The following is a 27,119-nucleotide window of genomic DNA, read 5'->3' on the forward strand; positions in this document are numbered from 1 at the left end:
AATGATGAAAGAACATCCCCCTTTCAACCCACCTTGGAGGCGACACCTAGGCAACCTCCTCCCTGCCTTGGCCTCATTCCCACTCTGGTCATTTTTCATGAGTGCTTCCACACTGTCCCTAGGCCTGCATCCCACGTCCGGTGAGGTTACCTTCATCCTTCTTTCTTTCTCCAGGGCAATAGAATTGATGATGATGAGCTCGATGCAGATGAAGCTGAGCATGAGCAAAAGAGGGAACTCATTCTGAAGGATCAACAAGAACTTGTCTTGGATGTGGGCTCCATGGGGGAATCTCTTCACAAGCACTGTGAGGTCCTCAAACATCCGGGTGGTCGCATTGTGGGCATGGTGCTGCATGATGGCCTTGTCCAGGGCATGCTGTATAGCCAGGAAGCCTTCCTGGTTGTATCCTACATGAGAACACAGTGGACAGCAGGCATAAGAGACAGGAAGACTGAAGGTGCAGAACCCCCGAGGAGTCAAAGGGGTGTGGCTAATGATTCATGACAACACACAGACAGGAGAAGGACAGGCTCTATTGTGTCCACATGCTGCCATGTAGAAGGAGCAGAGTCACAATGGACCCCCCTGTGCCTGTGATGGCCATCTTTTTATCAGGAAACAGGGCAAAGATGTCCTGAGTAGATGGAAGAACAGGGGACATGCAATACAACACTCCTGCATGGTAGGGTCACCTCCTCTCTGCTATGTGCCTCACTTCAGGAAATGGTGCCCTCTCTGCACTTCTAATCATCTGGAACGTATGAGATGGTTAGATTCAAAGCACTTGGGAGACACAGCCCCCCTCACCAACTGTGACCTGTCTCTGAGCCGTCACTGCTGTGACCCCAGAATTATGGGCATTGGATTTTGCTGCCACACCTCAAAAACAATCTTTACCATAAGCAGCCCTTATTTTGATACGGTGTCATTGGTGGGCTAAGGTCAGCTTTTGGGAAACATAAGTTGAAGGGCCCAGACCTCTGGTTTGGAGGTCTTGTAAGAGATAATGGCCCCACCTCCAAGTGAGGGTTACTGGCCCTCCTTATGGGCAGAGCCAGGGTGGGGCGTGCAGCAATGAAGTGGAGGTGACCAAGGTCTCCTGGTGGCCCAGACCTACGCAGACCCCCTGATCCTCCAGGATGAGAACAAGAGGAACAAACTGTCCATAATAAAATCCTGGGAACCGGGATCCCTGGGTGGCGCAGCGGTTTAGCGCCTGCCTTTGGCCCAGGGCACGATCCTGGAGACCCGGGATCGAATCCCACGTCGGGTTCCCGGTGCATGGAGCCTGCTTCTCCCTCTGCCTATGTCTCTGCCTCTCTCTCTATCTCTGTGTGACTATCATAAATAAATAAATAAATAAATAAATAAATAAATAAATAACTTTAAAATCCTGGGAACCATCACATGGTCTTGACTGCATGTAGGGGAGTTTCCTTTGCAGAATGGCTGGTATCCTTTCCAGAACCACAAAAACCATAAGCACCTTGGATTTGCATTCCCACTTGCCAGGCTTGCAGGCCCAAGGCGTCACATCAGTTGTGTGGTCATCCTACAGTGAGGTGTGGGTTCTCAGCTTAGTTTCCTACGAGCAGGGGCATCTCCCTGAACCACCTTGAACAAAAGAGGGAGACCAAAAACTCTCCAGTGCCGTGGAGAGCATGTGTCCCTCAGGAGAGGATGAGCGGGTGTCCATGCTGTCCCGTGGTAGCTCCCCCAGCCTGCAGAAAGCTAAAGGCAAATAAATATTTTTATAAGCAAACACTAGTACATACAGAAGCATACAAATCATCCTTGTTCCTGTAAAATGCTTCCGTCCTTCCACCAAGCAGTTCAGCATCACTACAAGGCAATCAAACGCTTACCTGCTGCTTTAACTTGCCCTAGAATGAAAGCATTTTACCCAGTGACACATTTCTAAATGTAATTTGTTCAACCTCTTCTGGAACGTTGGGGACCAGGCTGCCGCATGCATGGCCACGCACACGCGCCTCCTCACCAGGGAGTCCCCCGTCAATCTGTCCAAAGGCCCGTGGCGCTTGGCTGGGGTTACGAGGGTAGAGGAGGGACGTGCCCCAGCCTTCCAGGGTATCATAATAGGACGTCAGCTTTGAGGTTAAGGAGTTCCTCTGAATGCAGCTGAAGCGCAGGCGGTACTTGATCTGCGGAGGACAAAGGGAGGACAACCGTGGTCACAAGGTCCTGATACTCAGGGGGATGGAAGGGACGGCTGTCCCCTCCGGAGAGCGCACCATGCTCTGCCACGACCCTTCAGAAAGGCAGCCCCGAGCCCCAGGCCTCCGAGCGGCCACGGTTCGGACAAGTGACTTGACCTTCTTGTCTTGGTTTTCTCATTAGTAAAACGGTGATGCTTGCAAGGCACCCTCCCAGTGGTACCGTAGGATCAGTCGGGTGATCCCTGGGGTGTACCTGGCCTTCCTTGGTGCTCGGAAAGTGTTGCGGGCTGTTTAGAGACACCTCTATCCCTGGCTTCCAACACCCCACGCGAGTTCTAACAATCAGGACACGACTGTCCGGCACAACACACCACCTGCCACATTTGAGTCCACGTGACTCGCCGTGGCGGCAGCTCCGTTCCTGGCTCTCTCCTGGGCACAGACTCTTAAAGCTCCCGAGTCAGGAACTGCTATGAATCCCGCTCTGCTGGTAAGGAAACTGAGGCCCCGAAATGCTAGTGCCCCTCCCACAGCTACACAGCCCCTAATGAAGCAGCTGGAGCGCACGGCCCTCTTCCCTGGGCTGGAGGGTCCCCCGAGCAAGGCTGCCCCGGTTAGGAACTGGAGAATGGGGAGGGGCGCCCGCGTCCAGGCTGGAGGATGCGAGCCCAGGAGCGTCGGCCTGCCCCCTCCGGAAGGAAGTCAGCAGGCAGGTGACACGGTGGACGCAGGGCAACAGAGGGGCCGCTCAGGTGGCAAGACTCCCTAATGGACCCCCCGCCAAGGCTGGGGCGCCCTCAGGCTGGCACAGGGAGGCTGTCCTTACCTCCAGCGGCAGGGGCTGCTGCCTGTCGTTGAAGCTGTGATCCAGCACGATTCCAGCCAACACGTAGAAGGCCCTGGGATCCTGGATTATGTAATTTTCAAATAAAGGCACTGAAGGGTAGCCTAGAACTGCGGAGAGAAACCCCGTCGGCGTGGGCGGGGGCTGGCAAGGGCCTGCCCGGCCGCCCTCCCCGTCCTCTCTGGGCAGGTGCTCCTGGGCACATGCTCCTGCGCGCTTCTGGCGCCCGAGCTGGGGGGGTGCGAGCCTCACTCACTGCCCCGGCCTCCTGCACACACGCAGCCTGCGGGGCGGCGGCGCACAGGCCGGTGGCGGTGGCCCGAGCGACCCCTAGGGTCCCGGGGCCCAGCTGGGCTGCCGGCGGTGGACTGGGTGCTTGGCCACGTTGGTGGGGAGCTGGCCGGTGTTTGTCTTCACGGTCACGACAACCCAATGTGCACGGACGGAGCTGCCCTGAGGACACAGATAATTGCCATGGGCACCTGCTGTCGCCTGTGCCCAGGCCGCATGCACGATCCTCTCAAAGGAACTCCTCCTCAAAAAGTGCCAGGTGCCACTCGAAGTCCCGCTTCCTCGCCGCCCCCAGGTCCCCACCCTGCTCCCCGTCCCGGAGCCGGCGTGTCCACGCGTCCACGCGGTGGTGCTCTTCCACCGCCTGCCCCGCAGGGACCTGCGTGCTGCTCACCTCCCACAAGCAGCCGTCCCTGCAGGACGCGTGTCTGAGCACCTCTGTCCCCTGCCGTCTGTGGCTCCATCGCCCCCTTCCAGGAACCGCCGTGGTGCGGGCGGGATGTCGGGGTCCCTCACAGCCACGACCTCGCGGCTCACACTTCCCAGCTCTTCATCCTTTTGCTTGACACTGTCATGCACCGCCGGGACCTCGGCTCCTGGACCGCCTGCTGGCTGTCCCACCTGCCCACCCTGTCCCTTCCCTGCAGGCCACGTCCAAGTCCCTCTTTCTGTTCCTTTTGCTGTCTCCGTGGTGTGGGAGTCCCGTTTAGTTTTGGAGTGGCGGTGTTTTCTCAAATGTTTCTGAGAACACTGATGAGAATTTTTTAATGAACTGGATTCAAAACAGAGCTCGCTCGTGGTAAAAAAATCCCCGATGGTGTCGGAGGCTACGTGGTGCCAAGTCACCCGCCTCCCGCAGGCCAGGCTGCCCATCGGGACACGGACTCTGTATGTTTAACAAGAAAAAAAAAAGGCTCTGACTTATGCCTCTGGCCACGATGGAGTAACGGGACTGGATTCACCTTCCCACCAAAAATATTCAGAGGACTGGACAAAAAGAGAGAGAGAGAGAGAATCCAGTTCTTCAGACAATGACAGCAGGTAGCACAGCATCATGATCCGGGAGAGGAGAGGAGCCGGGAGGGGAGGCCACCAACGCCCGTGTTGTCTGGAGGGCAGGAAGGCTGCGTGACTGGGATTTCAAGTAGCACTTACATCTGGGTGACAGGGTTAGGAGTCAATTCTTCCTTTTTTCCTACATATAGTTGATTTTTTTCCTTACCCATACTTAGGCTTCTTTTTAAACACACACACACATTTGGTTAAATTGAGAAAAACTGCACACATACAGGACGCGGTACAAAACACAGACGTGCGCTCTGATGAGCAGTTATAAAGTTAACAGCCAAATAATTGCCTCTTGGGTCAAGAAATAAAATATTTTTACACTAGATTTTTTTTTTTGAGGGTGGGGTGTCTGGTAGTTTCTTATTATCAATTTGCATTCAAGAACACGTTTTTAATATTTACCCGGCATTTGTTTTTCAGCAGGACGGCTGGCGCACATAACCCGCTGGGCTGTACTAGCAGAAAGGAACAGCGCTGATCTCTTTCCCAGAGACGGGAACCATCCCAGTGTTTGCGTGGCTCTGAGTTAGGTGTCACCCCTGGACGAGTCGAGGTAGCGAGGGGCCCACCGAGCGCAGACTGGGGTAGACACGGGTTGCGCGGCCCATCCTGAGCTCGGGGAGGAGGCTACACCTCTCCGGGGGAGAACTAGGCTGTGTGCCTTATGAGGAGGGAAAGGAGAGGGCTGTCATGGTTGGCAGGGATCCTTCTTCCTAGTGCCGAGGATCTGCCGACGGGCATGGCAGGAAGAGCCGTGAATCGAGACGTGAGTCGGAAGTAATAAGACAGAAATAACTTCAGGACATCTATCACAGGAAAAGATAAACTGCCTGAGGTGGGATCTCCAGGGAAGACAGAAGAGAAATGTTTTCTTCTTGGTGGAGGCCACCGAGGGGTCCCCAGCAGTGGGGTGGAAGTCCAGCCCGGGTGCAAAGCCCCAATGTTTCAGGAGCAGGAGGGGCTGCCCACTGAGAAAGGCCCAGAGCAGGCAGGATGGCTTCTGACCCGTGACGTCCCGCTGCAGACCCATCTCGAATTCACCCATGCAGCTTGGGCGGCCTGTGGCCTGCGTGCCAGCCCCGCTCAAAGGCTTCCTCCTGAATGTTCTCGAAGAATACTGCAGGCTCTGGCCCCTACCCTCCGGACACAGAGCTTCTAAATCAGATGACATGACTTGTCTTCCTCAGACCCCTCCCATGGCGGGCGGCCTTGGGAGCCTGGAAGGAAACCCAGGACTTGGACGAGGCCTTCGAGGCTCCCGTGACACTCCAGCCTCATGGGGACCACTCTTCTGGCTTCCTTCTGCTTCGTCCGAGCCTATTGGCTCACCAACCCTGTGATGTCGCCCCCGGCTGGCTGCCCCCAAGTCACCCTCCCACCCTGCAGGGCTTGTCCTTCACCATCAGGGATGGTACCTTAGGACGCCAGGCAAGCACGAACCACAAAGCAACGGTCCCCACTCATGTTGCCACTGAGGGCCTTTGAAAGAATTATCTGGGGACACCAGGGTGGCTCAGTGGTTGAGCACCTGCTTTCGGCCCAGGGCCTGGTCCTGAAGGCCCAAGATCGAGTCCTGCATCGGGCTCCCTGCATGGAGCCTTCTTCTCCCTCTGCCTGTGTCTCTGCCTCTGTCTCTTGTGAATAAATAAATAAAATCTTAAAAAAAAAAAAAAGGTTGTCTGTGTGGAGTGGCACTCAGAGCAGGGAGAGGACAGCCCTTTCTTTTCATGTTGTCCCTTACTGTATTACTGGAATACCCTTATGAAAGCACACACTACAATTATAATAGTTTTGGAAGATGACCGCACATTTTGTGGACTCCACGTTTTGAAAAACTGTGTCTGGCTGAATGCGTGAATTCAGCCGCCAGCCTTGTGCCGGTCAGGTGGGAGGGCAGGGGTGAGCAAGGCGGCTGCGGTCTCCTGCCCTCGGGGGGCAGCAGCCCCACAGGAACCACCCCGAAAGCCCAGCGTGGCCACGCGGTGAAACATGAACCAAAGGCCGTGAGTGCAGCCAGCGGGGCTCTGGGGCTGAGAACCCGGACCCCGGGGGGAGCCCTGCTCCCCCCATCGCAGGGACGGTCGGCACAGCGGGGGCCCGTGGGCGCGGGGAGCCAGACCCCTCGGGCCTTGAGAGCTGCTGGCAGAGGGGTGAGGGCGGGCCGGTGGCGGCGAGATGCAGGAGGTGGCGGCTGTCGGGGCTGTGGTTGCAGCCATCAGAGGACCCGCCTCGGCGGCTCCAGACCACGGTGGGGAATCACCACCGCCAGCGGCCTCCGACGAAGGCCCCGACTCTCTGGAAATGCCCCCCACCTTCCCGTCTTCGTGCCCCACCTTCAAACTCGACCTCGAAGGCCTTGGCCACCACTTCCGTGACAGCCTTCAGTGTGTCACTCTGGGAAGGGACGTAGACCAGCTGGTATGTGCTCTGCGCCGCAAGGCGGAGGAAGTCGGGCAGGAGGCTGACGTTGAGGGCGAGGTAGCTCATGGGAGGCCTTTCCCTGGGCACACTGTTGAGGCGAAGGTACATGATGATCACGGAGAAGAGCAGCGGGGCCAGGACCTCCAGCATCGTCACCAGGGGCTTCCGCTTCTACAACACAACGGAAAGCGCGTGCTGATCCAAAGCACAACACAGGCGTGAGGTCCCCGCGGGCCAGGCTTCCACTTGCAAAGCCCTTTCCTTCCCCCGGCCTCCCTGCACAGCCTCCGAAAGAGAAAACAACACAGAGAAAAAACAAAGAGAATGAACGAGAAGCCTCTCCGTCTGACTTGTCCATGGCGGCGAGAAACCAGGAACCGGGTGCCGGCTTTGGCAGCAACAGTTTGCAGAGTTCTGGGGAGGAACTGGCCTTATTTACAGAAAGGGGCCCATTCCGAGTAAGGCTGATTTTTTTCTAAAGATATTATTTATTTATTCATGAGAGACACAGACAGAGAGAGAGAGAGAGAGAGAGAGAGAGAGGCAGAGACACCGGCAGAGGGAGAAGCAGGCTCCATGCAGGGAGCCAAATGCAGGACTCCATCCCAGGTCTCCAGGATTACACCCTGGGCAGAAGGCAGACGCCCAACCACTGAGCCACCCGGGCGCCCCTGATTCTTTTCTTTAAACCGTTATTAGAACCCAACGTAAAAAAAAAAAAAAAAAAAAAGAACCCAACGTAACTTCAGCATTCAGTCCCTCCCCAGGAGATGCCCAGAGACCCTCCGAGCACCTCACCCACCTTCAAGATGAAATTCTTCCAAAGAAGAAGTTTTAAATTCCTGCCCAATGTCATGTTTCCAGCTGACCAGGAGGGTGAGCTCTGGCTGGGAAGCAAATGGGGCAAACGTCAGGCATCACACAAAAATGCTCCCCGTCCTAGGAGCTTCCAGAGCATCGATCCCTCCTTGTTGCTGACCAGCCCCCCCCCCCAGCCCTGCCAGCATCCCACTGCTGCCTCCCCCGCCGGGGACCTCCCTGGGCTGTGGGGAGTGAAGTGTACGAACACTCTGATGATCGCCTCTATACTGCCAGCCTGCACCTGCCCAGCCCGCACGGCACCAGCCAGCGCATGTGGCTCCACTGCCCCAAACCCTCCCCTCAGAGCAGGAGCCACGCCTCTGGAGGATGAGGACAGGAAAGCTCTCCCTGGCTCCCCTCACTCCCACGTGTGCCCGCCCACCCCACAGGCCTGCTTGTGACCCAGAGGGGACAGACCGGGCTTCTGCCCACAGCCCGCGCACCTCCCTGGCGCATCATCCACACGTGATGCCACCCTCTCAGTGAGGCCTTCCTTGCCACTCTAAAATTTCGGAAATGCCACCAATCATCCCTGTTCATTTTTCTTTTTTCTTTCTTTCTTTTTTTTTTTTTCATTTTTCTTTTTAACCCTTTTAAACCACCAAACAAGCTTCTTTTTTTTTTTTTTTTTTTTTTTTTTTTTTGCGTGTATTTTTTAGTTTTACCACCGAGTCCCCAAACTCAAGAGCAGGGCCAGCCCGTGCTCACCACTCAGTAAATGTGGGTCCCCTAAATCAAGGCGTTACAGGGCACCCAGCCAGTGGGGGGACGTGCTCGTGAGGAAGGACACGCTGGCGGAGCAGCAGCTTCCTTCCCCTTCAATCTTTGCTTCCCAGGGTATCACATGCTTTAGCTTTCAGCCACCAGCACTATGAGATTTTCACCCAGAAAGATGGTTTTCTGTCGGTGAAAGAAGAACAGGTGCATTTTCCTCAGGTGAAAGACTCTCTGACACTAACCGTCACTGAAGGTACACTTTGTTATTTTTTTTTTTAAGATTTATTTATTTTAGGGGCACCTGGGCAGCTCAGTAGGCTGAGCATTCTGCCTTCGGCTCAGGTCATGATCCTGGGGTCCTGGGATCGAGTCCTGTGTTGGGCTCCCTACACAGTGGGGAGTCTGCTTCTCCCTCTCTGTCTGCCTCTGCCCCTGCTTGTGCTCTCTCACTCAAATAAAAATCAAAATCTTTAAAAATAATAATAATAAAATAGTTTTTAAAACTTATTTGAGAGCAGCCCGGGTGGCTCAGTGGTTTAGCGCCACCTTCAGCCCAGGGCCTGATCCTGGAGACCCGGGATCGAGTCCCACGTTGAGCTCCCTGCATGGAGCCTGCTTCTCCCTCTGCCAGTGTCTCTGCCTCTGTGTGTGTGTGTGTCTCATGAATAAATAAATAAAATCTTTAAAAAAATTATTTGAGAGAGAGGGAGGGCACATGGAACTTTCTCCAGAATAGACCACACACTGGGTCACAAATAAGGTCTCAACAAATACCAAAAGATTGGGATTGTCCCCTGCATATTTTCAGACCATAATGCTTTGAAACTAGAACTAAATCACAAGAAGAAATTTGGAAGAAATTCAAACACGTGAAGGTTAATAGACCATCCTACTAAAAGATGAAAGGGTCAACCTGGAAATTAGAGAAGAATTAAAGATTCATGGAAACTAATCAGAAAGAATTCCAAATCTTTGGGATACAGCAAAAGCAGTCCTGAGAGGGAAATACATCGCAATACAAGCATCCCTCAAAAAACTGGAAAAAACTCAAATACACAAGCTAACCTTGCACCTAAAGGAACTGGAGAAAGAACAGCAAATAAAACCTACACCCAGCAGAAGAAGACAGTTAATAAAGATTCGAGCAGAACTCAATGAAATTGAGACCAGAAGAACTGTGGAACAGATCAATAAAACCAGGAGTTGGTCCTTTGAAAGAATTAATAAGATAGATAAACCATTAGCCAACCTCATTAAAAACAAAAGAGAAAAGACTCAAATTAATAAAACAAGAGAGAGAGGGAGGGAGGGTGGGGTGGGGCAGGGAGAGAGAGGGACAAGCCTACTCTGCACTGAGTGTGGAGCCTGATGCGGGGCTCGATCCCAGAACCCCGAAATCCCAATCTGAGCGGAAACCAAGAGTCAGACACTTAACCAAATGGGCTCCCCAGACTCCCCTGAAGATACATTTTAAAAAGTCTAATTATGTGATGTGAATTTCACCTCCATTTAAAAAAAAAAAAAAAGAGTGACTATAAGACACTTTTATATTAGCCATTGCTGCAGGCTTCTTGTCTGACAACCCCAACCACAGGTATTTATTTCCTACTCATGGCTCTGCTGTCTCCTGGGATTGGCTGGACTCGTCTTCTAGGTTGATTATGGGCCAACGTGTGTCCCCCTTCTCCACACTACCCAACTGCTGCGTTGAAATCCTAACCCCCAGGGCCTCAGCCTGTGGCTGTTTTTAGAGGCAGGACCTTTACAGAGGCCACGAAGGCCAAACGAGGCCATGGCGGTGACCTGACCGTGTCCTGACAGTTTGAGGAGATGTGGGTGCCCAGAGGCAGCAGGGGTGCCAGGCACAGAGGGAAGACCACGATGAGAGGACGAGCCCTGGGAAGCACCCCCTTTAAGCCACCTGCACGCCCAGGAGAGGGACTGAAATGGCAGGAAAAACCACCCTTGCGGGCACCTGGATCTTGCACTTTCAGCCTCCAGAACTGGAAAAATAAACTTGTGCTGTGTAAGCCGCCCGGTGTGGCGTATTTTGTTGGGGCAGCTAGAGTGGATGGATGCAGGGCTGTTCTACAAGTCTCCTCCGAGCTGGAGCATGTTGTTGGATGGCAAGAGGCCAACCCAAACCACACGAAGGCATTTAAATTTTTTTTTAATTTTTTATTTATTTATGATAGTCACAGAGAGAGAGAGAGAGGCAGAGACACAGGCGGAGGGAGAAGCAGGCTCCATGCACCGGGAGCCCGACGTGGGATTCGATCCCGGGTCTCCAGGATCGCGCCCTGGGCCAAAGGCAGGCGCCAAACCGCTGCGCCACCCAGGGATCCCACACGAAGGCATTTAAAGCATCTTCCCCCCACACTTGCTAACCGTTCCAACATCAAGGCAAGAGGGAAGGCAGCTGTGTCTGCTCTAGTGCGAGGTACTGCGACTCACATGGCAACGGGCATGGGCATAAAACTTAACACAAGGGAGAAAGACATAGGGGGGACATTACCCATCTGCCCAAACACCCAACATTTAGGTCTTCAGAAGCTGGTGTTAGCATTTGCCAGCCTTAACCGTGCCATGTAGATGAGGAGGTACTTTGGCTCATTACAGGCCCATCACAGATTATAAAAGAAAAACACTCAGACCATCAGAACACACGGTTTTCTCCAACCACACGTACAGCTCAATGGAATGAGACAGGACAATAGAGTAGATTGGGACGCCTGGCTGGCTCAGCGGTTTAGCATCTGCCTTTGGCTCAGGTCGTGACTCCAGGGTCCCAGGATCAAGTCCCACATGGGGCTCCCCACATGGAGCTTGCTTCTCCCTCTGCCTGTGTCTCTGCCTCTCTCTGCGTGTCTCTCATGAATAAATAAACAAAATCTTCAAAAAGAAAAAAAAAGGAAACTAGAGTAGATGGAGGTTTTCATACTGAGCATCTTGTAGGATTTCTGATAATGCAGGTAGACTGTTCCTCCTAAGGTTTAATTCAACGTTTGTGACGTACAACAACTAGCAACTATGTGCTGAAGGCACTGTGTCCGGGCACATGCCATCATCAAAAGGTCAGTCCATAATAGGGGCGCTTGGCTGCTCCACCGGTGGAGCATGCAACTCTTGGTCTCAGGGTCTGAGTTCGAGCCCCATGCTGGATGTGGAGATAACGTAATAACAATTTTTTTTAAAAAGACAGTAATAGAGTTCATCTTCTTGGAATTCAGCAGTTTCAAATAAGCCTAGTAAAGGGTAATAACATGCACAAAGGAAAACAGGATAGCACGCAGTAGAAAACGAGAATCAGAAGCTGCCCACGTAAGGGCAGCCAAACTGACAGATGAGACATGTCCAGGAAGAGACCACAGGTACACAGTCACCTGATTTACAACAGAGCCAACAGGGCAGGACAGGGCAGTGGGGCCTTCCGGCGGATGGCTCAGAGCTGGCCGGCTGTCGCCGTGGGAGACCAGGTATCCAACTCCTGCCTCCCACCGCACACAAAATACCAACTTCGGATGAAAGATCTAAATGGGAAGGGCGAAGGGAATAGGAAAGCGTATCCGTGACCTTGAGGGAGGCAGTGATTTCTTAAACACGACTCCGAACCACTAAACATAAAGAACACTTGGGTAAACAAAACCACATCAAAATGAAAGATTTGTGTTCCACGGAAGACCCAGTGAGCAGAGCTATCTACAAGTCACCAAGAGAAAGGCAGACCCCGTGCAGCCCGGGGGGCTCAGTGGTTTAATGCTGCCTTTAGCCCAGGGCGTGATCCTGGAGTCCTGGGATCGAGTCCCACGTCGGGCTCCCTGCATGGAGCCTGCTTCTCCCTCTGCCTGTGTCTCTGCCTCCTTCCCTCTCTCTCTCTCTCTCTCTGTGCATCATAAATAAATGAATAAAATATTTTTAAAAAATATGTTTTTTTAATATTTTTAAGTCATCTCTACACACAACACAGGGCTCAAACCCACAACCCGGAGATCAAGGGTCACATGCTCTATTGACTGAGCCAGCCAGATCCCCCTAAAATCTATTTTTTAAAAACTGTTTTTTTTTTTTTAATTTTGTTATTTATTTATTCATGAAAGACAGAAAGAGAGAAAGGCAGAGACACAGGCAGAGGGAGAAGCAGGCTCCATGCACCGGGAGCCCGACGTGGGATTCGATCCCGGGTCTCCAGGATCGCGCCCCGGGCCAAAGGCAGGCGCCAAACCGCTGCGCCACCCAGGGATCCCAATATGTGCGATTTTTAAAAAATAATAATTTATTTACTTATTTGGGAGAGAGAGAGGGAGCAAGGGGATGGGGCAGAGAGACAGAGACTGTCAAGCTGACTCTGCACTGAGCACGGAGCCTGAATCTGGGCTCCATCTCACGGCCCCGAGATCGAGACCTGAGCCGAAATCAAGAGTCAGATGCTTAACTAACTGAGCCACCCAGGTCCCCTGTGTGATTTTTTTTTTTTTTTCACACACACCACAACTGTTTAAACTAGTTCAGGGGCCTAGGTGCGCACAGTTATGCAGCTGGGCCATCTTCTTAGAGGTCATTAGCATCTTTGTCACCCACTGTGAGGCATGTTAATGGCATGTGTGATGCTCTAGCTTAATGGCCCTGCCGTTGACAACAGGGAGGAGAGGCAGTACCTCCTTTCCTGATTATCTGGGAAAATAAAAGTCATCACAATCCAATACAGGAAAGCCAGATGTCATCCTATGCACGCTTTCTGTGCTGATGCACTTACACATTGTTTTTTAAATGCCACAGATTCTGGCCTGAAAACGATCATTGGTAGAGAATGCATCACCACCTCTAGTCTGTGACAGCCTTTTCTGCAGAAAGAATGGTTTCTGTAATGTGTTCCCTGAACTCTGAATTTCTCAGAAACACAGATACTGTTTTATAGTAGAAAGTTTGGATTGGGGACACCTGGGGGGGGTGTCAGCGGTGAGCGTCTGCCTTCAGCTCAGGTTGTGGTCCCGGGGTCCTGGGATCGAGTTCCACATCAGGCTCCCTACAGGGGGCCTGCTTCTCCCTCTGCCTGTGTCTCTGTCTGTGTGTGTGTCTCTCATGAATAAATAAATTTTTTTTTTAATTTTTATTTATTTATGATAGTCACAGAGAGAGAGAGAGAGAGGCAGAGACACAGGCGGAGGGAGAAGCAGGCTCCATGCATCGGGAGCCTGATATGGGATTTGATCCCGGGTCTCCAGGATCGCGCCCTGGGCCAAAGGCAGGCGCCAAACCGCTGCGCCACCCAGGGATCCCAAATTTTTTAAAAAAGATTCTCTCTCACTCCCTCTGCCCCTCCCCCCACTCACTTGCTCTTTCACTCTCAAATAAATAAATGAATAAATCTTAAAAAATTTAAAGACAGAGAGTGAGCAGGGTAAGGGTGGAAGGGTGGAGGGGCCAAGGGAGAATCTTAAGCAGGCTGTCTGCCCAGCCCATGGCAGGGCTTGATCTCACAACCCTGAGATCATGACCTGAGCCAAAATCAAGAGTTGGATGCTCAACTGACTGAGCCATTCAGGTGTCCCTGGAGAGACATATTTTTGCATAGGAAGAGTCAATATGAAGATTATTAATTCTCCTAAATAAATCTGCAAACTTTACCATAAAGATTTCTTTTTAAAAAAAGATTTTATTTATTTGTTCATGAGAGACACAGAGAGAGAAGCAGAGACATAGATAGAGGGAGAAGCGGACTCCCTGCAGGGGCCTGATGCAGGACTCAGTCTCAAGATCCCAGAATCATGCCCTGAGCTGAAGGCAGACACTCAACTGCTGAGCCACTTAGGCATCCCTACGATAAAGATTTCAACAGGATTTTTTAAAAAACCTGATTCAGAAGTCCATATAAGCACAAAAGTGTGAAATCAGGCAAGAAAATTCTGAGACAGATAATAACCAGAAACTAAACAAATTTTTAAATTTGTTGTTATATAATTTCATTAACTAAAAAATATATCACACTCAGATAGTAACAACTCAATAAAAAAAAAAAAGACTCTATATATATACCAAAGTATACATGGCAATTTGATATGTGATAAAGAATACCCTTCAGGGATGCCTGGGTGGCTCAGTGGTTGGGTGGCTGCCTTCGGCTCAGATCATGATCCCAGGATCTGGGATCAAGTTCTGCATCCGGTTCCCTGCGAAGAGCCTGCTTCTCCTTCTGCCTATGTCTCTGTCTCTCTCTATGTTTCTCATGGATAAATAAATCTTAAAAAAAAAAAACTTCAAAATAACTGAATATTATTAGCAACAGTACTGATGCCTATTTGTTCAACAACCTAGGTGAAACCAATTCCTTGACAGACATGAACTACCAAAACTCACTCAAAAAGAAATAGGTATGGGACACCTGGGTGGCTCAGTGGTTGAGCATCTGCCTTCAGCTCAGGACGTGATCCTGGAGACCCAGGATCGAGTCCCACGTCGGGGCTCCCTGCATGGAGCCTGCTTCTCCCTCTGGCTATGTCTCTGCCTCTCTCTGTCTCTCATGAATAAATAAATAAAATATTTAAAAAAAAAAAAGAAAGAAAGAAAGAAAAAGAAATAGGTAGCCTGTATAGTCCCCTGTCTACTCAAGAAATTATAGGGCAGCCCGCGTGGCTCAGCAGTTTAGCACTACCTTCAGTCCAGGGCATGATCCTGGAGACCAGGGATCCAGGCCCCCGTTGGGCTCCCTGCATGGAGCCTGCTTCTTCCTCTGCCTGTGTCCCAGCCTCTCTTTCTCTGTCTCTCATGAATGAATAACTAAAATCTTTTTTAAAAATAAAGAAATTAATTTAATAGTTACACACATTCCAAGAAAGAAAACTCTGCCTCAGATGATTTTATTGTCAAATTCTAACATTTAAGGAAGAAATAATACTAATTCTACACAATCTCTTCCACAAAATAGAAGTGGGATATTTCCCAACTCATTTTATGAGGTCAGCATTAGCTTGATACCAAAGCCAGACAAAAACATTACGAAAAAGACATATGTTAAAAACAATAATAAGGCAAGAAGAAAGGTGTCTCTTCTCTCTGGTGTCATGGTTTTCTCAAGAAGTCTACCAAAAAAAAAAAAAAAAATCTGCAACTAATACATTAGTTTAGCAAGGTCCTCAGAGACAAAGTCAATACACAAAAATCAGTTGTATTTCTATCTAGTAGTAAGGAACACGTGGAAAACCAAAGTTATTTCAAGGTATCATTTGTGCTAATACTGATAAAATGAACTACTTATTAATAAATCCAACAGAATATGTGCAGAATCTAGATGAAAGAACACCAATGAAAGTTTTTTTGTTTTTTGTTTTTTGTTTTGTTTTTTTTTTTTTTAATGAAATAAGTGGAAAGATATACCATACTCATGGACTGGAGAAGTCTGTATTAAGACATCAATTCTCCCAAACTGATTTTTAGAATCAATACAAACCCAATCCAAATCTCCGTGGTATCATCAATAGGCATCAACCAACAAAAATTTTTTTAAGATTATTTATTTATTTATTCAGAGAGAGAGAGGCAGAGACACAGGCAGAGGGAGAAGCAGGCTCCATGCAGGGAGCCCCGACGTGGGACTCAATCCCAGGTCTCCAGGATCACACTCCGGGCTGCAGGCGGCGCTAAACCGCTGCACCACCGGGACTGCCCAACCAACAGACTTTAAAATCCATATGAAATGGCAAAGGGACTAAAATAGCCAAAATCATTTTGAAAGAGGACCAAAACTGGATGACACGTACTACTTCATTAATGCTACACTAGTCAAGATAATATAATATTAGCTGAAGCATGGGCAGGCCAACTACTCAGGGGCCAAATGTAGCCCACTACAGCCCAGCCTACAAATGAGGCTGGTTTTGAGTCTTTTCAGTGGTTGGAAGAACTTCCCCCAACCACTGTGACTGAGCACTGGATAGCTTTGAAGTTAGCTGTCGCAGTGCTTCTGTGTGAGACTTCTCCCGCAGTACTGTCATTTTGATGACAGCCAACACTGTTTGAAGCACACGTACTGGCGGGCTGCTGTTAAGCACTTCCCATGCTACCAAAAGATAAAACAAGAAGTGAAATCTCCATTCCTACACAAATTCACAGCAGGCAGGTATATCTTCCGAGCTCAGACTACAGGTCCAGCAGCATTTTCCACACCTTGGTGTATGTGCAAAGGAAATTTTCATATTTCAAAATCCATTTATTGGGGATCCCTGGGTGGCTTGGCGGTTTGGTGCCTACTTTGGCCCAGGGGATGATGCTGGAGTCCTGGGATCGAGTCCTGCATTGGACCCCTGCATGGAGCCTGCTTCTCCCTCTGCCTGTGTCTCTGCCTCTCTCTCTCTCTCTGTGTCTCATGAATAAATAAATAAAATCTTAAAAAAAAACAAAATCCATTTATCTGTGCAATTGAGGAGCTTCCACCTCACCCTCAATTTATTGTAATTTATCTATAATGCAATGACATGCTAAAGGCAAAGTATCAAGAGAGGAATCTAACAGAATTCCACCAATGCCTTTCAAGTCATGAAGACACTCAGTTGAAATCATATTCATGGTGAGATACACAAAATCTCATTACCCATTGACATTAACAGATGAACATTTAAAATAGGGGGTCCCTGGGTGGCTCAGCGGCTTAGCGCCTGCCTTTGGCCCAGGGCGCGATCCTGGAGTCCCGGGATCGAGTCCCACGTCGGGCTCCCGGCATGGAGCCTGTTTCTCCCTCCTCCTGTGTCTCTGCCTCTCTCTCTCTGTGTCTATAATAAATAAATAAATAAATAAATAAATAAATAAATAAATAAATAAATAAATCTTTAAAAAAATAATAAAATAAAATAAAAAATTTGGATGGTAGGGAACACTATCTTTGACCCCTGGCAAAGCAATATGTTATCCTATTAAAAAAAAAAAAAAAAAAAGATGGATCCCTGCGTGATGCAGTGGTTTGGCGCCTGCCTTTGGCCCAGAGCGCGATCCTGGAGACCCGGGATTGAATCCCACGTTGGGCTCCCGGTGCATGGAGCCTGCTTCTCCCTCTGCCTGTGTCTCTGCCTCTCTCTCTCTCTCTGTGACTATCATAAATAAATAAAAAATTTAAAAAAAATTATAAAAAAAAGAACTCCATTGTGCTCATGAGTAGATACACATTGCAAAAGCAAAAACATTATGTTTAATTATATTAAAGTGACTAATAAAAATTTTTTTTTGGAAACGAGTCTCATATAACAAGTATTTGTCTAATACCTTGAATTTTGCTTCTTGGCATGCAAAGCCTAAAACATTTGCTATCTGGCCCTTTACAGAAAAAGTGTGCCATAGCCCAGACTAATAAAAGATCAAAGATACACACACAGACCAACAGAATAGAAGAGTTCAAAAACAGACCTTCACAAATATGGTCAATTTTTGACAAAGGTGCCATTCAATTAAAAAAGAATCATTGTTTTAACAGAGGGTGGTGGGACAACTGGAATCATGTATGGGGGTGGGGTGGGGAACCACTTTGACCGATACCTCAATCCATTATACAAAATCAGTTCAAAATACACCACAGACCTATGTGCAAAACCTAAAACCCTAAAACTTCTAGGAAAATAAAGGAGAACATCCCTGTGACCTTGGATCAAGCAAAGATGCCTGAGATAGGACATGAAAAGCATAAAAGAAAAATGGGTAAGTTGGGCTTCCTTAAAATTGAAACTTCTTTCTCTGCATAAGATTAACAGGCCGAGAAAACAAGGTATAGACTGGGGAAAAATATTTGCAAATTGATTATCTGACAAAGGAGCTATATCCAGGGCATATACAACTCTCAAAATTCAACAGTAAGAAAATTAGCACCCGGGGCATCTGAGTGGCTCAGCAGTTGAGCCTCTGCCTTTGGCTCAGGTCGTGACCCAGGGATTCTGGAATCAAGTCCCGCATTGGGCTCCCTGTGAGGAGCCTGCTTCTCCCTCTGCCTGTGTCTCTGCCTCTCTCTTGGTCTCTCATGAATACATAAATAAAATATTTTTTAAAAATTATCACCCAATTTATAAAGATGCTGCACCAAAAAGGATATATGTATGGCGAATAAGCCCATGAAAAGATGCTCAGCATCATCAGTCATTAGGAAAAGCAAATTTAAGCCACAATAAAATACCACTTCGTAGCTACTAGAATGGTTGGGGGAAAAGAATTTCTTTAAGTGGTGGCAAAGTTACAGAACAACTGGAACTCTTATATCCTGCAAAGCAAAACGATACAGCCATGTGGGAAAATATTTTGGCAGTTTCTTAGAGCTTCTTATAAAGCTAAACATATACTTCCATACGGTTCCATGATCTTATTCCTAAGTTTTACCCAACTAAAATGAGAATTTTTTTCAAATGCACAGAAGATTTTTTTACACAAGAACCTACATACAAATTATTATAGAAGGCTTTACTCAAAATCTCCCCCCCCCCACCACCAAAAAAACACAAAACAAAACAAAACAAAAACCAAAAACTAGGAACCAGGCCCTGGCTAAGCGCCAAGCACTTTTTGAAGTATTCCATATGTTTCAATACTTCAAATCTTCACAGCTACCTACAAAGTGAGTACTATGGGCTCCCCACTTTACACAAAGTCGCTGAGGTATAAAGACGTCGCATGAGGCACTTAAGAGCCAGGATTTAATTTGAGGCTGCACGGCCCAAGGTCCACTATAATAGTAACGCCCCTGAATCGCTGAATGAAGGAGTGTGTTACAGCCCTTGGTCTAGAATGAAGCCTCCGATTGTTCCTATGGAAGCAATCAGAGAAGCTGTATTCTAAAATCCAGCATTAAATACCACCGACGTGGGCACAAAAAAGTCCATATATAAGCATAGATAGGTACAGATGGATAGGGAGATAGAATGTGTCCCTGCAAAAGAAATAGGAGCTAACATATTGGTTCCATTTTTAAAATGCGTAGCGGGCGTGTAAGTAGATATCTGTCTATGTCAGCCAGCTTCTGCAATGACAAGGTTTACTGCCTTTCGTAGAGCTGTAGTTCAGGAGTGTCACCATGCACCTTAATTTTTCCATTGATCCTGAGAAGTGTCTGAGCTACGGGAACCCCAAAGAGTATCCCACATAACTTCTCGGCATGTTTTCACGCTGTGGGAATGTGAGTGATTTATATACCAGAGCCTGTCAGGGAGTCCAGGAGCCTGAACGCCCCGACACCTGGGCTCCAGTCTCACCTCTACTGTGTGACATTGAACAAATTATGGCCCCCATCTGGGACTTGGGGAGAGAACATCAGGTGGCACATCTAGGTTTACTGGGCCTTGAGCGGCAAAGTGAATCTTGAGGATCCATCAGAAGGGCCCAGCCTCGATGGCAGTGGTTTCTGAACAGGTGTCCAGAGCCTAGCATCTTCCCACAGAACGTCTTCCTTCACCAGGGGCCTTACACCCTCTCAGTTCATAATTACGATGACTGGTAATAATTACCGTGGAGGCACCCTAACAGCAAGGATCAAGAACCAAGGTGTCAATTAGTACCCTGCAGGTGTCTCTCCTGCTGCACATGGTCCTTCTTCCCGTACCCTCCTTCACATTCCTTCTCAGGGAAATCCAACTCAGCCTGCTCTCTTCCCGGGTTTGGTCATGCAGAACCCTTTCAAGTGTAGAAAGGGCTGGAAAAAATTGCAAGTGTAACCAGTCTAAGTTGGAAATGGCAAGAATTGGCTCTTGAAAGAAAAAAAGATTGAGTGAGGAAGACGCTGTTCAGCAGATTCAGAGAGTCTCGGGGCAGACACCTGGGTTGAGAGGGAGGGATGGGGTGTGGTCTGGGAGCAATGATGGGGAGAGAGGGTTTTTAAGATACTGGCAGGGATCCCTGGGTGGCGCAGCGGTTTAGCGCCTGTCTTTGGCCCAGGGCGCGATCCTGGAGACCCGGGATCGAATCCCACATCAGGCTCTTGGTGCATGGAGCCTGCTTCTCCTTCTGCCTGTGTCTCTGCCTCTCTCTCTGTGTGTGACTATCATAAATAAATAAAATTAAAAAAAATTAAAAAAAATAAGATACTGGCAGTACATTAATAATCTGCTCCTCCATCTCAATTGTGATTGTGTCCAGTTGGGTTTTCTGTTTTTGTTTTTTGGTGTTTTGTTTGTTTTTGTCTGCTCATTACAGAGACCAGGCTATGGAACTCCCGCTGTACTTCACGCACTACCACTTCCTTGGCATTTATGCATTTTCTCATTTGACCCCAAAACAAAATATCTCTGTTTGGTATTATTACTAGCACTATTATCATTGATTTTAGGGATAGGAGATGGAAGCTCAGAAGGGTAAAATGACAAGCCTGAGCTAGGTAAGGGGTCAGGCCCAGATGTGAAGCCGGGTCTTCCGACTCTTTAATTCAGCAAATATTTACCAAGTGCCTCCCCTCTGCCAGACACTCTTGGACCCTGAGATGTAGCCACGAAGTAGACCAAGTGCTCTCCTCCTGGAGCCCCCCTTCTGGTGAGGGAGACAGAGGGAAGAGAAGCAGTAAAGGGCACCACCTCAGAGAGTAACAGGTAGGGAGACCCTCTATTGCTAATCCAGAAGGGTCTTGGGGTGGCTGGGACAGAAGGTTCCCAACTCAGGTCATTACTTTACGGTTCCATCGGTCGCGTCCTGGTCGCGGGGGTGCCGGAGCGGGGCTGGTCGCAGGTGGCGCCCCAGGTGAGGTGGAGCAGCAGGTGCGCCCCTTGACTGCCGTGGGGCGGGGGATTGGGGGGAGCACTGACACCGCCGAGCCGCAGGTGCGCCCCCTGGACAGCTGCGGGGTGGGGGGGAAGCGCCCCCTGGACAGCTGCGGGGTGTGTGGGGGGGGAGCACCCACCCCCCGGGCAGCAGGCGAGGGGCAGGTGCACCTCTGCCGCGGAGGATCCTGAGTCGTAGGCTCCTGGCGGCGCTCAGTCGGGGCGTTGGGGACCCGAGTGGGCCGGCCCGCAGCGACTGTTGGCCTCGCGCCCAGTCCCGCCCTGCCCCTGCCACGCGACTTCAGCCCCCTCCCCCAGATGACCCCAGCCGGGCCTCAGACCGCTGGTCCCAGGTGACACCTGCCCGGCCACGTGACCTCTGTGCAGCAGGTGACTCTGCCCCCGCCTGGTGACACTCCCTTCCGCGGGGACCCCAGCCTGACCTGTATTCCTCTCGTCTAAGGGACCCTCCCGTCGGTGGTGACCCTGACCCTGTGAAAGGTTCAAGATAGCCAAAGTAAAACTAATGCATCACTGAAGTTGTGATCAGTAAAAATTCATTGTGCACCAAAACGACAGTCTGCGGAGCGGGAGCACGGAAGGAGGCTTGGGGGTGTGTTGCACGGAGCTCGCGGGGCCGCGGGCGGCTCTGCACGGCTCGGTTACAATATTGCACTTCTACAACCTTGGCCAGTAGTTGACGTTTTGCTTCTCACCTCCAGAGGCAGGAGCAAGACGCGATCCAGGTCAAGTTCGCCCTCCGGCGGACCCTCCCTCCCCGCCCCCCCCGCCCCCCCGCAAGGCTGGTCTCCGTTTGTTTCTGATTTTCACCACCTGAAGTCACGACCTTCTGGCTAACGTGTCCCCAATCTGGTGTCATGACCCCCAGTCCTCCCCGCCCGTGTCAACTCTGCCCCATGACTCTGGACACGCCGCAGGACGGTGGGCCTCCCAGCCCGCTCCGCGGCCGTTTTCTAGAAGGTTCCTTACCCTCCCTGCAGCACCCCCAGGGCCTCCCCGACCAACCCTCGCCCCCGGCAGCCCGCGCCAGGATCCAGGGGGCCAGTCGCCCTCCCTCCGCGACACAGGGGCCCGCGCCCAAACCAGGACAGCGCTGGGCGGAATGGCTGGACAGCCCGCGCCTGCTCCAGCCGCAGCGAGGTACAGGTGGACGCCGCCCCGCCCCTCCCCTCCTTGCCCCGCCCTGCCCCTTCTCTCCCGCCCCGCCCCTCCCTCCCCTCCCGCCCTCGCCCTGTCCGGGGTCTGGCGCCCCCTGCCGGCCGCACGGCGCGCGGGCACTGCGCAGGCTGGGGCGGGCGGGGCGGGGCGGGGCGTCGGGCGGGGCGTCGGGCGGGGCGTCGGGCGGGGCGTCGGGCGGGGCGTCGGGCGGGCCGGGCACCCGCAGGGCTGGCCCACTGCGCACGCGCGAGCCGGCCGGCGCGCCACCTGCTGGAGCCCGAGCCGCCGGCCAGCCTGCGGCGGTCTCAGGCGCCCCCTCCCCGCCCGGCGGCCCCGCCGCTGGCAGCACCGCCCGTCGTTGCCGCTGCCGCCGCCGCCGCGAGACCAAGCGCAGCCGGGCCCGAGGCAGGGGACCCCGCGAGAGGGTCGGTGAGTGCCGCCGGGACCTGCCGCGCGCGCTCGCTCGCTCCCGGGGCTCGCGGCTCCGGGCCGCACCCCCCCGCCCGGCTGGCCCCGCGGCCGCCCCCTGCCCCCCGCCCGGCCGGCGCGCCCCCCGCGCCCATCCCCGCGCGCGCCCCCGCGCCCCGCCCGGCAGGTGCCCCTCGCGGGGCCTCAGCGCCAGGCCGCCCTGACTCAGGCTTCCCCCCGGCCCCAGCCCCTGGGCGTGGCCCCCCCGTGGGCGACTTCCTCCGCGGACCCCGGGTTGGACGCGCCGCGGCCCCTTTTGTGCCGAGCCGGGAGGGTGGACGCAGCCGGGGGTGGTGCAGCCCCCGGGCCGGGCACCCGAGCTGGGCCGCGGGGATGCTGCTGGCTCATCCCTGGGGCAGATTCCCTGCTGGGTGGGAGTACCTCCCCACCCCGGAGCGCGCCCTGCGCCCACCCCTCATTCCCGGGAGCGGGGGGCGGGGGGCCATGGTCCAGGGTTGGGTGGGAGCTATGTGGGGGACAGGAAGACGGGACGCCTGCAGGTGGAGAGGCCTGCAGTCACCCCTGAGGTCTGTGGCCAGTCGGTACGTGGTGCGAATTTGCGTTGACAAGGGGTATTGGCATTCACATGCTACAGCGTAGCTTCCAGAGGGCAGGTGCTGGCTCCTGCACTAGGGCTTAGGACAGATGTGCAGCTGGTGCACATTTGGTGCACGAAGGAGGGCCCCTTCTCACTTCCTTGAATGTGGCCTGATGAAAGCCACTGCCTTACCCCGGGTTTCTGTTTGTCCACCCCTTTGTCTCATGACCCGAGGGCCCACTTACTGCCCTGACTCGGTCTGATCAGGGCTTGGGCTCTAGGCACATAACAGGCGATGGAGAAACGCTTGTTGAAAGGGTGGCCGACACCCTGTGACAGAGCAGGGAAGAGGGCAGGGTGCAGAGGAGTCAAGCTGGCTTTTTTCTTCTGAGCAACTGTGTCATTTGATTCTGAACGGTTGGGTGCTGTCTTGTGTAAACTTGAAAAGATCAAGGCTGTTTTCCTTTAGAAAGTTTACATCAAGGAAAAATAAGAAAAAGGGAAAATAGGTAAAAATGGATGCCCTAGGAATCCCCTAGCTCTTTTCTTTTTAAATCCTTGCAGATCTTTTTGTTGTTGTTTAATTGCACACTTGGTCATCATATCTGATTAAGAGGATGACATGGTTCCCTGTCTGGTGATTTCCCATCATCCTGATGAGACTGCTGTTTGGAAAAAGAGCGATGAGCTCAGGTGGTTTTTTAAGTGACACTAGCCTTACCCAGTGCATGTACCAGTCCCATGGGAACCTGTTTTGACTTAGTCTCAACTGGGGAGGCCCAGGGAAGACTCCCCACTTGACTGTCTCTTCTCCAGCCCTGCTTCCCAAGATGACAGTAGATTCATCTGCTGTTGAGTTGGTAAAGAGGAAAGAAAACATTCTAGAACCTGGGTAGAAGGATGGGCAAGACTCTGCCCATAATGGAAAGATGAATTGGATGTGGTCCCTGCTCTTGGGGAGCTTAGGATGGAGCTAAAGAGAATGATTTATTCGCAAGTAACTGAGACATCAGACAGAATGAGGCAAGTACCACTCGAGACATCAGAAGAGCTGCTGCAGGTGTCCAGAGGTGGAGGGGTGGCTTTCAACAAGAGTGGAAGGTCTCGACCCTGGCTTCTCATTAGAATCACCCCAGAACGAGTCCCATGCCCAGGCTAGAGCCCAGCATCTTTAGGGGTGGGCCTCTGATGTCACTTTCTGTGTTAAAGCACCCCAGAAGATTCCATTGTGCAGCCAAAATGAAGAACCCCTAAACTGGGGTTGTCTGTGGCTGCTTCACAGCAGGGCTGGACTGGACTGATTTTCCAAGAAGACAAAACCCCAGGAGGCCCGGACCCCCTTGGGAAAGTGTAAGACGTGTCAGTCCCTGTCCCGGGAGACTTGGGCATCACTCGTCTCCCTGAATGGCTCAGAGATTTGGAGTCAGCGGGCACACAGGTACATTTGCAGGAGCTGAGTAATGAGCTTGCTGCAGAAGACCCATGGTTACCTCTCCCCGGGGACCCTCAGTCACCTCATTACCTCGTTTCCTACACCTACAGAGCCAGAACAGCTAGCAGGACAGCAGTGAGACCGAGGCTCCAGCAGGGGTGAAGAAAGCAGGGGGTGGCACAGATTTTTCTGTCTCCTGATTGCTTCCCTTGGGCCACACTTTTTACTTAAAAATCTACCCCACCAGCCCCTACCAGGAGCTTCATTGTTAACTCAGAGCCGTATATCCTAAAGAGACGGCTGCCCCAACCCGGGACAGGGTGGGTGGTGGTGTTGAGCACAAGGCCAGCAAACCAGGTCTCCGCCTGAGCCTCAGGATGCAAGGAACCACAGCCTTGAGCGCAGCGCCCTGGGGCCCCGGACAGGGACCAAGCCTTGTGGATTTCTGCCCACCTCATCCATGCAAGGGCCACCTGCATAAATACATCGTCCTCAAGCTTTTTCTGGTGTGCTGCCATGTGTACAAGATTGGGATTTGCACCCCTACATATTTATTTATTTATTTGTAAAATAAAGTCATCTACCGCTGCCCTGAATGTCATGGACACAGGGACAGACACAAATACATACCTTTAAAGGGATGAGAGGGATCCCTGGGTGGCGCAGCGGTTTGGCGCCTGCCTTTGGCCCAGGGCGCGATCCTGGAGACTCGGGATCGAATCCCACGTTGGGCTCCCGGTGCATGGAGCCTGCTTCTCCCTCCTCCTGTGTCTCTGCCTCTCTCTCTCTCTGTGACTATCGTAAATAAATAAAAATTAAAAAAAAAAAAAAAACAAATTGTCTGACTTCTAGCTTGGTGATGTATCAACCATATCATGTCAATTCCTAGTGCTCTGTAGTTGTATAATTCTTAAAAAAATAAATAAATAAATAAAGGGATGAGAGGCAAAGTGGACACGATGAAATTTGTTCAGCATGTTAATGCTGCCAGCTCAGTCGTAAAAACATAAACTGATTTAATTTTTTAAAGATTTTATTTATTTATTCATGAGACACAGACAGAGAGAGAGGCAGAGACACAGGCAGAGGGAGAAGCAGGCTCCGTTCAGGGAGCTCGACTCAGGACTCGATCCTGGGACCCCAGGACCACGCCCTGGGCTGAAGGCGGCGCTAAACCGATGAGCCATCTGGGCTGACCTGTTTTAATTTTTTTTTAATAATCTGTATGCCCATCGTGGGGCTCCAACTCAGGACCCCAACCTCAGGAGTCATGTGCTCCACCAACTGTGCTGGCCAGGCGACCCATACCATCTTCTGTTTTTAAAAGAAAGCCACGCTGAGCAAGTCCACTTCCCATTTATAAAGTCTTGGTGAACCCGGAGTCCTCATTGGAAGGTCTGGTTCTGGGTTCTTTTTATTTCGGTTCCCAGTTCTGGCGGCGTCGCAGGGAAACACCGTGATCCTCGGGAGGCCACCCAGACGGTGCTCTGAGCCGGGGACTTGCCTTTCACTCTTCACTCCCACTCCCGTGCTGAATCGTGGGGTGGGGAGGGGTGGTACATGTTCGGGGCTGCCGGGCTGGGCGGAGCTTCTGGCTCTGGACGCTCTTGGCGTGTGGGTGTGCATGTGCCTGCGTGTACCCGGCGCTGCCCCTGCACTGCCCCGGGTGACCCTGGCTCTAAACATCGCTCTCCTACATGCTCCCTTCCTAGCACAGGTTACTTTGAAAAGCCACAGCTCTTATACGTTGTCGTCACGTTTTTCTTGAAGGGACAGATTTGAGTGTGTTGGCTTAAAAGAAATGAGCTAGCTGACACACCACTGCTGCAGTCAGTTGTCGTGGAGAAAGAGAAATAATCTCCAGATTTGGAACTTTTCTTGAAAGAAAATGTGTATTTCCTTAAGTTCCAAGTCTCCAGGTAACCAGTGAACCTCCCTATAGCTAAGGGTAGTCACGGCCACTTCCCAGATCTCTACAAAGTATCATAAAGCCTTGGCTATGATTTTGTTCATTCTGATTGCACACAACCATCACATCCTGAATCCATCAAGTCCAGGACATGTGCAAGGCTCAAAGTAAACCAGCAGGCGAAGGCCCACCATGTCTCAGAACTTGGCCCCCGAATCAGGGTGCGTGGCCACCGACACACAGGCCAGCAGGTGTGCCAGCATTCGGTGTCTTGAATATCCCTAAAGTTAATTTCCCCTCATTTTTAAAGAAAAATACTCATGGGACACCTGGGTGGCTCAGTGGTTGAGCATCTGCCTTTGGCTCAGGGCGTGATCCCAGAGGTCTGGGATGGAGTCCCGCATCGGGCTCCCCACAGGGCAGTCTGCTTCTCCCTCTGCCTGTGTCTCTGCCTCTGTGTCTCTCATGAGTAAATAAATATAATCTTTATTTTTTTTAATA

The 27,119-nt window shown here is 51.4% G+C and overlaps 2 protein-coding genes across 5 annotated transcripts in view; one reads left to right on the forward strand and one right to left on the reverse strand.

Moving 5' to 3' along the window:
* LOC112909126 (ATP-binding cassette sub-family A member 17-like) overlaps positions 1 to 7,660 on the reverse strand; it is a 64,496-nt gene extending 56,836 nt beyond the window's left edge. Inside the window, exons 1-5 of the mRNA XM_072751301.1 lie at positions 7,607 to 7,660; positions 6,696 to 6,975; positions 3,007 to 3,134; positions 2,003 to 2,165; positions 151 to 410 (exon numbers count right to left, since the gene is read on the reverse strand). Of these exons, the coding sequence (XP_072607402.1) occupies positions 151 to 410; positions 2,003 to 2,165; positions 3,007 to 3,134; positions 6,696 to 6,975; positions 7,607 to 7,660 (885 nt within the window). The remainder of the gene's footprint in view (positions 1 to 150; positions 411 to 2,002; positions 2,166 to 3,006; positions 3,135 to 6,695; positions 6,976 to 7,606) is intronic.
* Positions 7,661 to 22,498: 14,838 nt separating this feature from the next.
* The window catches only part of ABCA3 (ATP binding cassette subfamily A member 3), a 40,699-nt gene continuing 36,078 nt past the window's right edge, over positions 22,499 to 27,119 (forward strand). Inside the window, exon 1 of one of the 4 annotated variants that reach the window (XM_072753987.1) lies at positions 22,499 to 22,700. The gene's annotated coding sequence lies outside the window, so the exon portion shown is untranslated. The remainder of the gene's footprint in view (positions 22,701 to 27,119) is intronic. The other 3 variants (XM_072753992.1, XM_072753991.1, XM_072753990.1) reach the window with 3 other exon arrangements.

This window comes from Vulpes vulpes, chromosome 3, assembly GCF_048418805.1.
Source record: "Vulpes vulpes isolate BD-2025 chromosome 3, VulVul3, whole genome shotgun sequence".
Classification (NCBI taxonomy): domain Eukaryota; kingdom Metazoa; phylum Chordata; class Mammalia; order Carnivora; family Canidae; genus Vulpes; species Vulpes vulpes.